At 52.4% G+C, this 16135-nt stretch overlaps 1 protein-coding gene across 4 annotated transcripts in view; it reads left to right on the top strand.

Annotated features, from left to right (window-relative positions):
- The window catches only part of TDP1 (tyrosyl-DNA phosphodiesterase 1), a 122381-nt gene that overhangs the window by 16268 nt on the left and 89978 nt on the right, over window positions 1-16135 (top strand). For all 4 annotated transcript variants that reach the window (XM_088462509.1, XM_088462508.1, XM_088462510.1 and 1 more), the window contains exons 8-9: window positions 4681-4851; window positions 12202-12280. In XM_088462509.1, coding sequence (XP_088318635.1) covers window positions 4681-4851; window positions 12202-12280 — 250 coding nt within the window. The remainder of the gene's footprint in view (window positions 1-4680; window positions 4852-12201; window positions 12281-16135) is intronic.

The following is a 16135-nucleotide window of genomic DNA, read 5'->3' as shown; positions in this document are numbered from 1 at the left end:
ACTTACTCAGACTTCTAATGTGGTTGTGTAAAATACATAGCCCAATTTATAAATAAAAATACTGTGGGCCTGATTCAGAGCCGGACGCTATTTGCGCTTGCTCGTTCAGAAAAAGGGGCCGGATATTTAAATTGAGCGCTCGCTCTTTGCGGTCTGTTGACTCCTCTATGTCTGAGCAAGCAAACGAAACATGCGCTCGCTATTTTGTAAAGACGCCCCCTGGCCGCTTGCATCCTACGTCATCTCCGTTATTTATTAGATTAATCGTGTACATCGAAAGGCGTCTGAACTGCTCGCAGTGCTTGTGGTAGGATTTTCCTACCGCAATCATGCGAACAGTTCAGGTTAAGAGACAACCAAGTGACGTGGTCGATGACGCTGCTTTGTTAATTATGCACACCCTTAAAACCCCTGTGTTCGGATCACCACTCCCCGTTTCAAGCACCTTCCCCTGTTACCACCCACAAACGCCTCATCCTGTCACTCAAATTAGCAGGCACTCGCTATTTTGTGCGCTCGATTTCCGACCGCACTGACAGGCGCGTGCGCATTACGACCCATATGCATGCGCAGTTGTGCGAATATCGCTTGGAGCGAACGAGCGGCCGATTACGAGCGGCTCTGAATCAGGCCCAGTATCCACTCACTACCAATTCCACAGTGAGTTCACTGTTTATTCATATTCTATTCGTTATTAAACTATCAAATATTTTTTCCTGACGTCATTCTATGCAATAGCGATTTCATCAGAAGTAATAGGTCTGACTTAGTGTAGTGTTCGAATTATTGATGTCACTGACTCCTAGTGACTGGATAGGCTGTGTCACGACCAGGGTTTCCCGGCATAGGGGACGACGGGTATTACCTGTGATGGCTCTGTGGCGTGGTCCTTCTGGCGGAGGGGCTTGTGTCTGGCGGTGGGCGTTGGCTGTACAAAGTGTTCCGCAGGCACTGTGTCATTCTGGCCGGGGTAGGCCTGGTGGTGTTTCCATTCCGCTCTGGAATGGGCGCTGCCAACTTGCCTCTGGTCATGTGACAGTTCTGGTGTGTCACATGCTCTCTCTGACCTATCACGATTCTGCACTGGGTACTTAAGGGAGTTCAGAGCTTCCTATAGTTGCCAGTGCAACGTGTTTCACAGCATATGCTGTGAGAGCGTTCCTGTGCTCCTGAAAAACTCCTGTTTGAGTGCTCACCTGTGCTCCTGCTGAATCCCAGCTTCCCAGCAGCCTACATCATCCTGCCTGCTCCCAGTCTCCTGCTGCAACCATCCTGCATTTCTATCTACCCTTTCCTTGCCAAAGGCCCTGAGTGTGCAGTTAACCCTGTACCTACACTGCCTCTCTGATTCTAAACTGAGCAGTCTCAGTACAGCTCTCCATTCAATTCATCAGCTGCTGCTAATCCAATTACTCTATAACCTCTTTGGATTTCATCTCACCAGTATCAATCAGTAAAAGTGCATACACACACGATTTTTTGAACGATTATCAATAACTATATCGTTAATCGTTGAAAAAAATAATTCACTTTCTGAGATAAAACAATGAACGATTATCGTTCATGCTTATAGTTTGTAGTCCAGTCAGACTGACCAACTCTACGATTTTCAGTAAGGGAATATGCAAAAATCGTTTGTAGTTCAAAAAAATTAACGAAAATCGTTTACTAAAATCGTTAATTTACTAAATTAGTTTTTTGTGTATGCGGCTTAACTGTTAAGGTGCATACACGCACAACGATTTTTTTGAACGATAATCAATAACGATGTAGTTTATCGTTCAATTGTTGAAAAAATCGTTCACTTTCTAAGTTAAAACGATGAACGATTATCGTTCATGCGCGTTCACGTTTGTAGTTCAGTCAGACTGACCAACTCAACGATTTTCAGTAAGGGAAAATGCAAAAATTGTTTGTAGTTCAAAAAAATAGTTCATTACTCTTTAATAAATCTGACAGAAAATCGATCATAAAATCGTTGGTAACAAAATCGTTGTGTATGTATGCAGCTTAATTCTGGGCCTGATTCAGACCTGGTCACAAGCGCTGAGCGCTCGCTACCGGGTCGATGGTGGCCCAGAGCGCATGCGCACGACGGAGCCGGCTCTGTCATGCGCATGCGCAAGACGCGGATAGCGACGGGCAATGCTCCGCTCAGGGTCTCACAACAAAGGGGGCGTGCTGTCGATGTTGAGTGACAGCACGCCTCCTTTGGTGGGCGGGCCGGGGGGATGGCTGACCAAACTGAGGCGTTCCCATGTGAACGCCTACCGTTTGGGGCCGGCCCCACTGACATCACAAGTGATGTCAGTGGAGAGATTCTGGCTTTGTTAGAGCCAAAATCTCTCTGGGGCTTGCGGAAACGAGACCCTACCACAAGTGTCTCGTCGCAAGCCCGATGGTCTTGACCATCGTGACCCTCTTCCTGGCCACTCGCGATAGCTGTGGGTGGTCACCCACAGCTATGCGAGCGGCCAGGAGGCCGTTCTAAAAAAAAAAAAAAGACCGTCCCTGATTCAGAGCGAGTGCTCTGTCAGAGCGACCGGCTCTGAATCAGGGCCTCTGTCTACAGCCTTGCAGTGACCTTTTGGATTACAAAGACTTTTTATTAGTTCTGCCACTACCAGGACATTATTTATTCTTACTTCACTACAGTTTCTAATCATCACCATCCTCTTAATATTTTGGACTTTATTTTATTATCCGTGTACATGTCTGCAAGTTCACCCATTAAAAAACTCACTTTTCAATTTAAATCTGTTCAGGTGTCTGCTCCTATTACCACCCCGGGTCCACAACAAACCCAGATCCTAACAGTCTGCATTCCCATTGAAGTCACTAGCACCTAGTGACTGGATAGGCTGCACTCTCTGTGATGTCACTGGTTCCTAGTGACTGGATAGGCTGCACTCTCTGTGATGTCACTGGCTCCTAGTGACTGGATAGGCTGCACTCTCTGTGATGTCACTGGCTCATAGTGACTGGATAGGCTGTATTCTCAGTGATGTCACTGGCTCCTAGTTAACGGATAGGCTGCACTCTGTGATGTCACTGGCTCCTGGTGAATGGATAGGCTGCATTCTCAGTGATGTCCAGATGTGTTTTTCTTTGAGAGGTGTAAGGTAATGTGGGTACTCAATCATGCAGACTGGCAGCTGGGGCTGGTAAAATAAGGACTCTATAGTAACACCCTGATGGAACGTGCTCACACAACAAGACCCAACTCCTCAACTGACAAAAACAACCGACCAACCCAACAGCCCAGATATTAGGATGTTACATCACATGGCACTTTGGGCCAGTATCGGCCTCTGGGTACACTCGTGTCTGTAATGCAGGAAACTTACCGTAAATACTCGAGTATAAGCCGAGTTTTTCAGCACATTTTTTGTACTCTGCTTATACTCGAGTGATGCTCCAGGGCCGGTTCTCCCGTTATGCAGTTGAGTGGGGTGCCACATATTGGAAGGCGCCTCACTCAGCTGCATACCATGCGGGGCGCGGTGCAGACTGTGTCTCTGTGACACAGCTGCACCGCGTGTTGGTCAGCGCTACACAGCACAAACACACAGCCGCCATAGCCGGCAGCTGTGTGTTTGCTGTAATCAGCAGCTGATGAGAGTCTGTCAGACTCTCAGCGGCTGCTTCTGCTCCCACTGCGGGAGCCATCTTCTGGCTCCAGCAGTGGGTAATGGGAGAGACGTCATGACGACGGACGGTCTCTCCCATAATGCAAAGCGGCCGGAGGAGCCGGTAGCAGCGTCGGGACCAGGAGCGGGGTTTCAGGTAAGTGTTTTTTTTTATTACCGGTATGTCTCTCTCTACTGGGGGGGGATTACTACTGGGGGCAGTACCAGAGTGGGGATTACTACTGGGGGCAGTACCAGGGTGGGCATTACTACTGGGGGCAGTACCAGGGTGGGCATTACTACTGGGGGCACTACCGGGGGGGTGATTACTACTGGGGGCACTACCAGGGGGGATATTACTACTGGGGGCACTACCATGGGGGGATATTACTACTGGGGGCACTACCAGGAAGGGGTTACTACTGGGGGCAGTACCATGGGGGGGAATTACTACCAGTAGCTGCTGCATTTCCCACCCTAGGCTTATACTCGAGTCAATAAGTTTTCCCAGTTTTTTGTTGTAAAATTAGGTGCCGGGGCTTATATTCGGGTCGACTTATACTCGAGTATATACGGTAATTACACGCTATTAGTCACACGACTTACACTCAAGTATATCGGTAATTACACGCTATTAGCCACACCTGGCATGTTTACATCAGCAATACCATACTAATCTATAATATTTAATTGTTACTACAGTCTCCTGTGGTCACAGATTGCCTAAGTGCCCTGTGCTCACCATTAATGAACACTTACGCTCCCCTATCTCAGTCACCTCTGGCCTTGCACTTTTTTCATACACTGGATCTAAGTCTCCGAATACGAGCTGGTGTGGCACAGAATAGGGGGGAGAATTACAAACTGTCCTATGGGGATGGAGGTTACAGACAGCGATGTTCGCTTTTATAATCATCTCTGTTTGCTCAGACCAGATTATCATTTAAACCTTTCCTGTTATCAGCGAAAGGGTTAGTGTTCTGATTATACAGACATTGGATACTTTGTTCCACCTTGTAAAGCCACGTCCTCATGTTGCTGTTGTCTTTAGGATCTGGATGAGTCCACTGTATCCCAGACTGCCGGAAGGGTCTTCATCGTTAGCTGGGGAATCTGTGACCAACTTCCGGACTGATTTGGTGGCCTATCTCGCCTCTTATAACTCCCCGAGCCTCAAAGAATGGATGGATATAATTAAACAGCACAATTTGTCTGAAAGCAGGTCTGTACATCATCTCTGATCTGCGTGGCATGTGGGGGGTGGTTCTGTGGGTGTTTACCTTTATTCCGCACAGAGAACATAGCGAGATTACCACTGCCAGGCTATGGTTAGTAAGCATGCTTTATGTTAGAGTAGACACTGCTAATCTTCGAGCTACTGTACAGGTGTGTCCTCAGACACTGTGGTTCTAGGTGAGCCAGATACACCCTCTTGGCACGCCAGGGTCCTTGCAACTTGGCCCAGGCAAGCGTTCTATTCTTTTCAAAAGTTGCGAAAACTACATTGGCAGCATACATTGACCACTGGGACTTGCGGTCAGGCGCGTTGGAACGATCTGAGGTGCTTTGTATGCAGATACAATGCAAGTAAGACGCAGTTTCTACTTCAGGGTCCATAGGGGGTCCACAGGGTTGACCTTGGGGTTATAGCTGGAACAGGATCCATGGGCACCACACAGTTAAGCTTTTAGCTCCCAGGATGCACTTGGGTCCCCCTCTATACCCCGCCCCCGAGCCACAGGCACCTCAGTGTAAGCTGGTGCCCGGCCGGAGTCGGTCACCGTGCAGGGGGGCTGCAGGAGCAGCCCCCAGAAGCTTTTTATTTTAAGTTAGATTTTATTTATTTTTAATCTCTTTTTACTACAGACGGCAGCGAAGGGCTGTCTGTACAGACGCCCACGCTGCCGCTCTGATCCCCGACTGGCGCCGCGACGCCAGTACTGATCTGGGGATCGCGGCGGGAGGGCAGAGTCCGTACTAGCCAGACTCTGTCTACCTCCCAAGACTGCTGCCGGAGTCGCCGGGGATTCAGGTAAGCCGCGCGTCGCTGGCTAGCGGCGGCGCGCGGAATGCCTTAAATGCAGTCCTTTAGCCTCCGGTCCTGGGGACAGACCGGAGGCTGCTAGCAGTGGCGGCGGGCCCCCCCCATAACCCGTGGGACCACTAGACCACCAGGGATAAAGGGGCAAGCGGGAAGCCAGCATCCCTGGGGTTATGGCCAGCCAGGGGAGGAAGCCTTCCCTGTCAGCGGCTCCTCCCCTCAGCTCAGCGCGCCTTTCAGCACGTAGTCTGGCGTCGCTGAGCTGCAGCTACTCGGCCACTCCTCCTCTGAGGTCTCCAGCGGCCATTTTCCCAGTGGCCGCGCAGATCTCAGGGAGCACGCGGACCGGTCCCCCTGTGTACCTCTCCCCTGATTAAGGACAGCGTACACAGCACTATAGCCCTCCCAGACACTGAATCTGGGCAGGTTGATTGTAGTGTAAAGGTGCAGTGAGTATTACTTCTGCATGGTATGTGACTTTTGCTAGTGCTGCCTGTCTGTGCTTATTTTCCGCTTACTGTCAGCTTATACCTATCCCTTTACTTCTCCTACAAGCCCTACAGGTGTGTGGGGGAGGGGCGTTTCTACTGACCTCACTTATATAGATCACGTATTTGTGAGGTCCGTCACATACAGTTGTGTGCTACTCAGTGCCATATTGTGGGCTGTTGTTCAGCACACCGGTGAGTGCGTTTTACTTCTACCCTGGTGCCAGATATATAATATATTCTGTCATGTCAGACGAGGAGGATGAGCGCTCAGTGGCTCCGGTGTTGGCCTCCTGCGGACGCTGTTCTGCAGGAGTAGATAGGGAGGATTTGTCACAGGATGGCCTGTGTAGTCGATGCCAGGTGGCTCCTGGCCCATCCAGACCTTCTCTGGCGCAGGAACCACCGTGGGCGATGTTTTCTCAAGTGCTGGTGTCTATTGCGGACCGTCTGTCGGTCCCGACTGCTCTCCCTACTAGGGCGGTGCCCCAGCCGACCATCCCCCATTCCCCGGGTGTCCCGCAGTTATTGCGGAGTCCTCCTGGGTCTCAATCAGTAGGTCCCTATGCGGGGTTGCTTATGTGTATACAGGCTTCCCCTGTGCCGCAGCAGCCTGTGGTACCTTTTCAGGCCCCTATGGCGACTCCTCCACCATGGGTGGATGTGCTCTCCAACTCCGTGCAAAATTTGGCGGCCGCTTCCTCGGCTTTTCAGTCAATGTTGCAGACTGACATGCCTTCTAGGATTTCAAAACGCCCACTCATGACACGGGCTGCTCAGGTATCGGACTCAGAGGGTTCCTCAGATGATGGGGAGGTCCCTGATGACACTGACTCGGACGCCTCGGTCCAGGAAATGGATACCAAGTCGTCCATTAATGTGCGAGCACTAGTTAGGGCGGTGCGAGCTATTCTTCTTATAGAGGATGAGGCACCGGTTCCTAAGTCGAAGTTTCCTAGTTTCAAAAAAACTAAGGTGGCTTCTGCGGTGTTTCCCCTGTCGGATCAGTTGACGGATCATATGGCGGTAGCTTGGCAGGCGCCCAGTAAGAGATTCCTTCCTCGGAAGCGGTTGGCTTCTAATTACCCCTTCCCTGAGGCACATTGTAAAAAATGGGAAACTCCACCGGCGGTGGATTCCCATGTCACCCGTTTAACTCGGGGCGCCACCTTACCATTACCGTCGATATCCTCGCTGAAGGATCCCACGGACAGGAAAGTTGAGACTTGCTTAAAGTCTATTTACTCCCTCTCCGGGGCGGTGGCCTGACCGTCCATGGCCATCTCCTGGGTGGCCAAGGCCATTGAGGGGTGGGCCAATGCATTGGAAGATACCTTCCCAGACGACGCTCCGGATGTCCAGCGGGCGTTGTTGGGACAAATGAGGGACGCTGCTTCTTACATTGGTGAAGCTTCTTTAGATGCTAGTCTGCTGACCTCGCGGGTATCGGCTGCAGCGGTGTCTGGCCGCCGATCCTTGTGGTTGCGGTCCTGGAGAGCGGACTCTGATTCAAAGAAGGGTCTGGAGGCCTTACCTTTCAATGGGGAATTACTATTTGGTCCGGACTTGGACAAAATAGTGGACACCCTGGCTAAATCCAAGTCGGCCTTCCTCCCTTCGGCGGCACTGCCTGCTAAGGTTCGGAGTTCGGCTTTTCGTTCCTTTCGGGTTCAGGGTAAGGCGAAAGGTCAGTCCTTCCCGAGACAGTCTGCGAGTAAGACTGCCTCTAAACCCAAGAAGCAAGCCTGGAGTGCTCGGCGCCCTTCTTCCAAGCAGGAAGATAATCCTTCTGCCTGATGGGACGGGCCTCCCTCTGGGGGACCTCAGAGTGGGAGGCCGACTTCTTCTATTTGCCCAGTGCTGGCACAATACCACCACGGATGCCTGGGTTCGAGAAGTGGTCTCCCAGGGGTACGCCCTGTCTTTTCGGCACAGACCACCCCACCAGTTTTTCTGCACAAGTCCTTCTCAGGACAAGACCAAGGCGTTACAGGTTCAGGAGGCTATAGAGTCCTTGCTGAAAGCAGGGGTAATTGTTCCCGTTCCTCTATCACAACGAGGGACGGGGTATTATTCGTCTCTGTTTCTGGTGCAGAAACCCAATGGTTCTCATCGCCCTATCCTCAACTTGAAGTCTCTTAACAAATTCCCCAGGGTTCCCAAGTTCAGGATGGAAACGTTACGTTCCATCATTCTGGCGATGGAACCGGGGGATTACATGGTGTCCCTGGACATCCAGGACGCCTACCTCCATGTTCCGATAGCATCTTCACACCAGCGGTATCTGAGGTTCGCTATCCTTCAACACCACTATCAGTTCCGGGCGCTACCCTTTGGTCTCTCCACGGCACCGAGGGTGTTCACGAAGATTATGGCGGTCATGGCCGCACATCTTCGGAACCAGAATGTACGGCTGCTGCCGTATCTGGACGACCTCCTGTTGCTGGCGAGCTCCCCGGAGGTACTGCTTCAACATCTCCACCTGACGATCGCTTGCCTGCAAGCACACGGGTGGTTGATAAATTGGAAAAAGTCCTCCCTGATTCCATCACAGCGGATGGTTCATTTGGGAGCCCTGCTGGATTCGCGTCAGCAAAGGATCTTCCTGACTCCGGAGAAGGTCGCCTCCCTACAGCTGCGGATACACAGTTGCCTGAGCCGTTGCCGCCTGTCGGTCCATTCGGCTATGAGAGTTCTGGGGTCCATGGTGTCGACATTCGACATGGTGGAATTTGCCCAGTTCCATTCCCGGCCCCTGCAGGGGCTGATTCTATCAGAATGGAACGGGTTACCTCACCGGATCCGCTCTCAGGTGCTGGTGTTGTCTCCGGACGTTCGGCAATCTTTGGCTTGGTGGCTTCAGACAGCTCATCTGGTCGAGGGGCGCCCATTTTGGATCCCGGACTGGGTCCTGCTCACGACGGATGCCAGTCTCCGGGGTTGGGGGGCAGTGACCGGCTCTTTGTCGCTTCAGGGTCGTTGGTCAGCGGAAGAAGCACCTCCCCATCAACATCCTGGAACTGCGGGCAGTATACAGGGCCCTGCAGTCGTCCGGCCCCGCTCTTCACAGAAGGGCGGTACAGGTGCAGTCCGACAACGCCACCACGGTGGCGTATATCAACCACCAAGGCGGAACTCGCAGTCAGGCAGCGATGTCGGAGGTGTCTCGTATCCTGACTTGGGCGGAGGGTCACATTCCGGCGATCTCGGCGGTCTTCATCCCCGGAGTCCTCAATCGGGAGGCGGACTTCCTCAGCCGTCACGACGTGCATCCGGGGGAATGGTCGCTTCACCCAGAGGTGTTTCAGCTACTCGTGGACAGGTGGGGACTGCCAGAGCTGGACTTGATGGCCTCCCGTCACAATCACAAGTTGCCCGTTTACGGGTCAAGGACAAGAGACGCAGGCGCAAGTCTGGTGGACGCGCTGTCGGTGAAATTGTCGTTTCACCTGGCGTATCTGTTTCCTCCGCTATCCCTGCTTCCTCGGGTTCTGCGGAAATTCAAGCAGGACGGCGGCATGCTCGTGCTGGTAGCTCCGGCGTGGCCCAGACGTCCTTGGTACTCCGATCTCAGGAGCCTCTCCATCGACGCTCCGTACCTTCTTCCTCAGCGTCGGGACCTGTTGTCTCAGGGCCCTGCCTTTACCCGGATCTGGGTCGGCTGTCTTTGACGGCGTGGCTCTTGAGACAGCCGTCTTGAGGTCTCGGGGCTTCTCCAGTTCGGTTATTGGTACCATGCTCAGGGCACGCAAGCCTGCTTCAGCACGGATTTATCACAGAGTGTGGCACACTTACTTTCAGTGGTGTGAGTCCAGACATTATGATCCTCAGGTGTTCCGAGTTTCTAGGATCTTGGAATTTCTTCAGTCAGGATTGGATCTCGGCTTACGCCTTGCATCTCTGAAGGTTCATGTGTCCGCCTTGTCCGTGTGGTTTCAACGGCGGATTGCAATACTACCAGATGTTCACACCTTTTTCCAGGGTGTTCTCAGGATCCAGCCTCCCTTTGTGCCTCCTGTGGCTCCTTGGGACTTGGCGGTGGTGCTACGGGTCCTGCAGGGTCCTCCGTTTGAGCCTCTTGAGGCGGTGGAGCTCAAGTGGCTGACATTTAAGACGGTTTTTCTCCTGGCAATTGCTTCGGCCAGGAGGGTGTCTTTATTGGGGGCGCTTTCCTGTCGCCCTCCTTTCCTGATTTTTCACCAGGACAGAGCGGTGCTCCGCACTCGTCCTGAGTTTTTGCCCAAAGTGGTCTCGAAGTTCCACATTAATCAGGAACTTGTTGTGCCAGCTTTTCAGTCCCCTGATCTTTCAGCTGGTGAGACTTCCTTAGATGTGGTCCGGGCGCTTAGAATTTATGTAGACCGGACGGCTTCGGTTAGGAAGTCTGATTCCTTGTTTGTCCTCTTTGGTTTTCACAAGAGGGGTTGGCCTGCCAACAAACAAACGTTAGCCCGTTGGCTTCGTTCCGTTATTTGTGAGGCTTATGCACAAGAGTGTTTACCTGTGCCAGCCTCTGTTAAGGCTCATTCCACTCGTTCTGTGGGTCCCTCTTGGGCTGCTAAACGTGGCGCTTCTGCTGTTCAGCTGTGTAAGGCGGCCACTTGGTCTTCTATTCAAACGTTTTGAGGTTCTATGCGTTTGACACCTTCGCCTCTCAGGATGCTTCCTTTGGGCGCCGGGTGCTCCTTTCAGCACAGGAGCGTCCCCGCCCTTAGTTGAACTGCTTTGGGACATCCCCAAGGTCAACCCTGTGGACCCCCTATGGACCCTGAAGTAGAAAACAAGAGATATGGTAAGAACTTACCTTTGTTATCTCTGTTTCTACGAAGTCCATAGGGTCCACAGGGCGCCCGCCCTGACGCACCTGGCTTCAAATGGGCTGTGTGGCTGGTCACCGGTTTTCCGTCTCCTATTGCTGTGAGTATGGTTTCTTGTGTGTTCCAGTCTTCCTTCTCTCTGTTCCATATTCTCCTCCGGCCTAGGCTGCTTACCAACTGAGGTGCCTGTGGCTCGGGGGCGGGGTATAGAGGAGGACCCAAGTGCATCCTGGGAGCTAAAAGCTTAACTGTGTGGTGCCCATGGATCCTGTTCCAGCTATAACCCCAAGGTCAACCCTATGGACTTCGTAGAAACAGAGATAACAAAGGTAAGTTCTTACCATATCTCTTGTTATTTCGTAAAATGTTCGCTGTTACAGGAGTGGTCTGAATCACGCTAGACGTCTCGCACTGTATTGTGTAAAGACGCTTGGTATATAAGGATGCAGCTGTAAGTCATGTGACTGTCGCAGCTGTAAGTCATGTGACTGTCGCAGCTGTAAGTCATGTGACTGTTGCATCTGTAAGTCACACGGGTGTCTGTTCTGCAACAGCTATGTTTAATTATTTGGGGTTAACTTTGATATATGAGCTCACAGTACTCCAGCTGTTGAATTACATACATACATACATACATACATACATACATACATACATACATTACACAGAGCAGCTGATCAGCATCCTGACCACTAAGACTCCTTTATTACCAGTTATTTATATAGCGCACACATATTCCCCAGCGCTGTACAGAGAATATTTAACCATTCACATCATTCCCTGGAACCAATTAACCTACCAGTATATATTTGGAGTGTGGGAGTAAACCCATACAAGCACAGGGAGAATATAAAAACTCCACACAGTTAGGGCCGTGGTGGGAATCAAACCCACAACCTCAGTGCTGAGTAATGCTAACCACTACACCATCTGTGCTGCCCATCTCAGTATCTCAGTTATTGTATGTTATTACGTAGTGCTAATGTATATTCTGCAGCTCTGTGTGAGGGAGCTGTACTGGGTGACTCTTACTGCTGGGACCCTAACGCCAGTAATCCTGTACAAAATCCCCCTCCTCGTAATCAATGGTCACACAATAAAGTTGCTGTGAGTCTATTGCACTTACTTGGAGGAAGTTGTTAGTGACATATTAGTAAATGCCTCATGTTACCTAAAGTGTTTCTTAATTCACTAATAACTCATGTATTGATCATTACACATTTCAGGGTGTATCTTGTGGGGTCAACACCTGGGAGATTCCAGGGATATGACAAGGAGAAGTGGGGACATTTCCGTGTAAGAAAGGTACGCGAGCTCCCTGTTTGTATGTCCTGCGTTACTACATTACTGCCGGATAAGAGTCTAATAATGTCAGATGTGATATTCTTGATTTCTACTTCAGGGTCCATAGGGGTCCACAGGGTGACCTTGGGGTATAGCTGGATCCTGGATCCTCGGGCACCACGGAGTTAAAGCTTTTAGCTGCTCCCAGGATGCACTTGGGTCCAACCTCCCCTATACCCCGCCCCCGAGCCACAGACACCTCAGTTTTAGATGGTGCCCGGCCGGAGTCGGGTCACCCTGCGGGGTGGGCTGCAGGAGCAGCCCCCTAAAGCTTTTAATTTTTTATTTAACTTAGTTAAATTTATTTATTTTTTACTATAAGTTTTTTCTCTAGAGCAGCAGCGCTGGGCTGTCTGTACAGACGCCCACGCTGCCGCTCCTTCTCCCTGCTGGCGCCGCGACGCCAGCACTGAACTGGGGATCGCGGCGGGGGAAGCCAGAATCTGTACTAGCCGGACTCTGGTTTCCCCCGGGACTGCTGCCGGAAGACGCCGGGGAGATCAGGTAAGCCGCGCACCGCTGATTAGCGGCTGTGCGCGGGTTCCTTTCAAATGCAGTCCCATGCCCCCGGTCTAGGGGACAGACCGGGGGCGCTAGCGGTGGCGGCGGGCCCCCCCTCCAGCGGAGGCATACCCCGCCAGACCACTAGACCACCAGGGTTAATATCGCGGCAAGCGGGATGCAGGCAACCCGGGGGTTAATATGCTAGCCAGGGGAGGAAGCCTTCCCTGTCTAGCGGCTCCTCCCCTCAGCTCAGCGCGCCTTTCAGCTCGGAGTCTGGCGTCGCTGAGCTGCAGATACTCGGCCACTCCTCCTCTGAGGTCTCCAGCGGCCATTTTCTCTGTGGCAGCGTGGATACTCTCAGGGAGCACGCGGACCGGTCCCCCTGTGTACCTCTCCCCCGACAAGGACAGTGTACACAGCGCTATAGCCCTCCCAGACACTGAATCTGGGCAGGTTGATTGTAGTGGAAAGGTGCAGTGAGTATATCTTCCTGCATGGTATGTGACTTTTGCTAGTGCTGCCTGTCTGTGTCTTTTTTCTACTTACTGTCAGCCTGTACCTATCCCTTTCCTTCTCCTACAAGCCCTACAGGTGTGCGGGGGAAGGGTGTTTCTACTGACCTCACCTATATAGATCACGTATTTGTGAGGTCCGTCACATACAGTTGTGTGCTACACGGTGCCATATTGTGGGCTGTTGTTCAGCACACTGGTGAGTGCGCACGTTTTCTTCCTAAGTCATGTCTGAGGAGGAGATTGAGCACTCCGGGGCTCCAGCATTGTTCTCCTGCAGGCGCTGTTCTGCAGGAGTGGATAGGGAGGATTTGTCACAGGACGGCCTGTGCGGACGGTGCCAGGCGGTCCCTGGTACGTCTAAACCTCCCATTTCGCAGGAGCCACCATGGGCGATGTTTTCCCAGGTGCTGGTGTCCATCGCGGACCGTCTGTCGGTCCCGACTGCCGCCCCTACTAGGGCGTTGCCCCAGCCTGCCATCCCCCATTCCCCGGGTGTCCCACAATTATTGCAGACTCCCCCGGGGTCTCAGCCTGTTGGTCCCTATGCGGGGTTGCCAATGTATATTCAGTCCACCCCTGTGGCACAGCCGGCTGTGGTGCCGTTTCAGGCTCCTGTGACAGCTCCTCCACACTGGGTGGATGCGCTTTCCCACACTGTCCAAGATTTGGCGGCAGCATCTTCGGCTTTTCAGTCGATGTTGCGCAGTGACGTGCCCTCCAGGGCGTCTAAACGCTCAGTCATGGCACAGGCTGCGCATCTTTCGGATTCTGAGGGGTTCTCGGATGATGGTGAGGTACAGGATGACTCAGCCTCAGATGCCTCAGTCCAGGAGGTAGACACTAAGTCTTCCATCAATGTGCGGGCTCTGGTTAAGGCGGTGCGGGCTATTCTTCTGATTGAGGATGAGGCACCCGCTCCCAAGTCAAGGTATCCTAGTTTTAAAAAAGCTAAGGTTACTTCTACAGCGTTCCCCTTGTCTGATCAGTTGACTGATCACATGGCGGTGGCCTGGCAGACGCCCAGTAAGCGTTTCCTGCCACAGAAACGCTTTGCGTCCAATTATCCATTCCCGGAAGCGCATTGTAAGAAATGGGAAACTCCGCCTGCAGTCGATTCCCATGTAACACGCCTCATCAGGAGTGCTACTTTGCCATTGCCGTCTATATCCTCGCTGAAGGATCCTACGGACAGGAAGGTGGAGACTTGTCTAAAGTCTATTTATTCTCTCTCAGGGGCTGTAGCCCGGCCGTCCATGGCCATCTCCTGGGTGGCCAAGGCCATTGAGGGGTGGGCCAACGCCTTGGAGGACACGTTTACGGATGAATCTCCGGACGTCCAGAGGGCGTTGTTAGGACAGATGAGAGATGCCGCCTCCTACATTGGAGAAGCATCTTTGGATGCTAGCCTGTTGACCTCTAGGGTTTCGGCGGCAGCAGTGTCTGCTCGTAGATCCTTGTGGTTGCGGTCTTGAAGAGCAGACGCGGATTCAAAGAAAGGCTTGGAGGCCTTACCTTTTAATGGGGAATTACTATTTGGTCCGGACCTGGACAAAATAGTAGATACCCTGGCAAAATCCAAGTCAGCCTTCCTCCCTTCAGCTACTACACCTGCTAAGGTCTGGAGCTCGGCGTTTCGTTCCTTTCGGGTTCAGGGCAAGGCAAAGGGTCAGTCCTTACCGAGGCAGTCCGCACCCAAGACCGCCTCAAAGCCAAAGAAGCAAGCCTGCAGTGCTAGGCGCCCTTCTTCCAAGCCAGAAGATAAGCCGCCTGCGTGATGGGACGGGCCTCCCTCTGGGGGACCCCAGAGTGGGAGGCCGACTTCTTCAATTCGCCCAGTGCTGGCACAATACCACCACGGATGCCTGGGTGCGAGAAGTGGTCTCCCAGGGGTACGCCCTGTCTTTTCGGCACAGGCCGCCTTGCCAGTTTTTTTGCACAAGTCCTTCTCAGGACAAAACCAAGGCCTTGCAGGTTCAGGAAGCCATAGAGGCCTTGCTGACGGCGGGGGTCATTATACCCGTACCACAGTCTCAACGTGGGATGGGGTATTACTCTACGCTGTTTCTGGTGCAGAAACCCAATGGCTCTCATCGCCCCATCCTCAATTTGAAGTCCCTGAACAGGTTTCTCAGGGTTCCCAAATTCAGGATGGAAACTTTGCGTTCCATCATACTGGCGATGGAACCGGGGGATTATATGGTCTCCCTGGATATCCAGGACGCCTACCTCCATGTGCCTATAGCAACATCGCACCAACGGTTTCTGCGGTTTGCTATTCTCCACAACCACTACCAATTCAGGGCTCTACCCTTTGGTCTCTCCACGGCACCAAGGGTATTTACCAAGGTGATGGCGGTCATGGCGGCTCACCTTCGGAGCCAGGGGATACGGTTGCTACCGTATCTAGACGACCTCCTCTTGCTGGCAAGCTCCCCGGAGGTACTGATCCAGCATCTCCACCTGACGGTCGCTTGTCTACAGGCGCACGGCTGGTTGATCAACTGGAAGAAATCCTCCCTCATCCCATCACAACGGATGGTTCATTTGGGGGCCCTGCTGGACTCTCGTCAGCAACGGATTTTTCTGACTCCAGAGAAGGTCTCCTCCTTACAGCTGCGGATTCACAGTTGTCTGAGCAGTGGCAGAGTGTCGGTGCACTCAGCGATGAGAGTTTTGGGGTCCATGGTGTCGGCATTCGACATGGTGGAGTTTGCCCAGTTCCATTCCAGGCCCCTGCAGGGGCTGATTCTTTCAGAATGGAACGGATTGCCACACAGGATCCGCTCTCAGATGCTGG

The sequence above is a fragment of the Taudactylus pleione genome, unplaced genomic scaffold, assembly GCF_031769625.1.
Source record: "Taudactylus pleione unplaced genomic scaffold, aTauple2 ptg001254l, whole genome shotgun sequence".
Taxonomy (NCBI): domain Eukaryota; kingdom Metazoa; phylum Chordata; class Amphibia; order Anura; family Myobatrachidae; genus Taudactylus; species Taudactylus pleione.
Note: the sequence above shows the minus strand (reverse complement) of the source record. Positions and strands in the feature narration are given on the sequence as shown.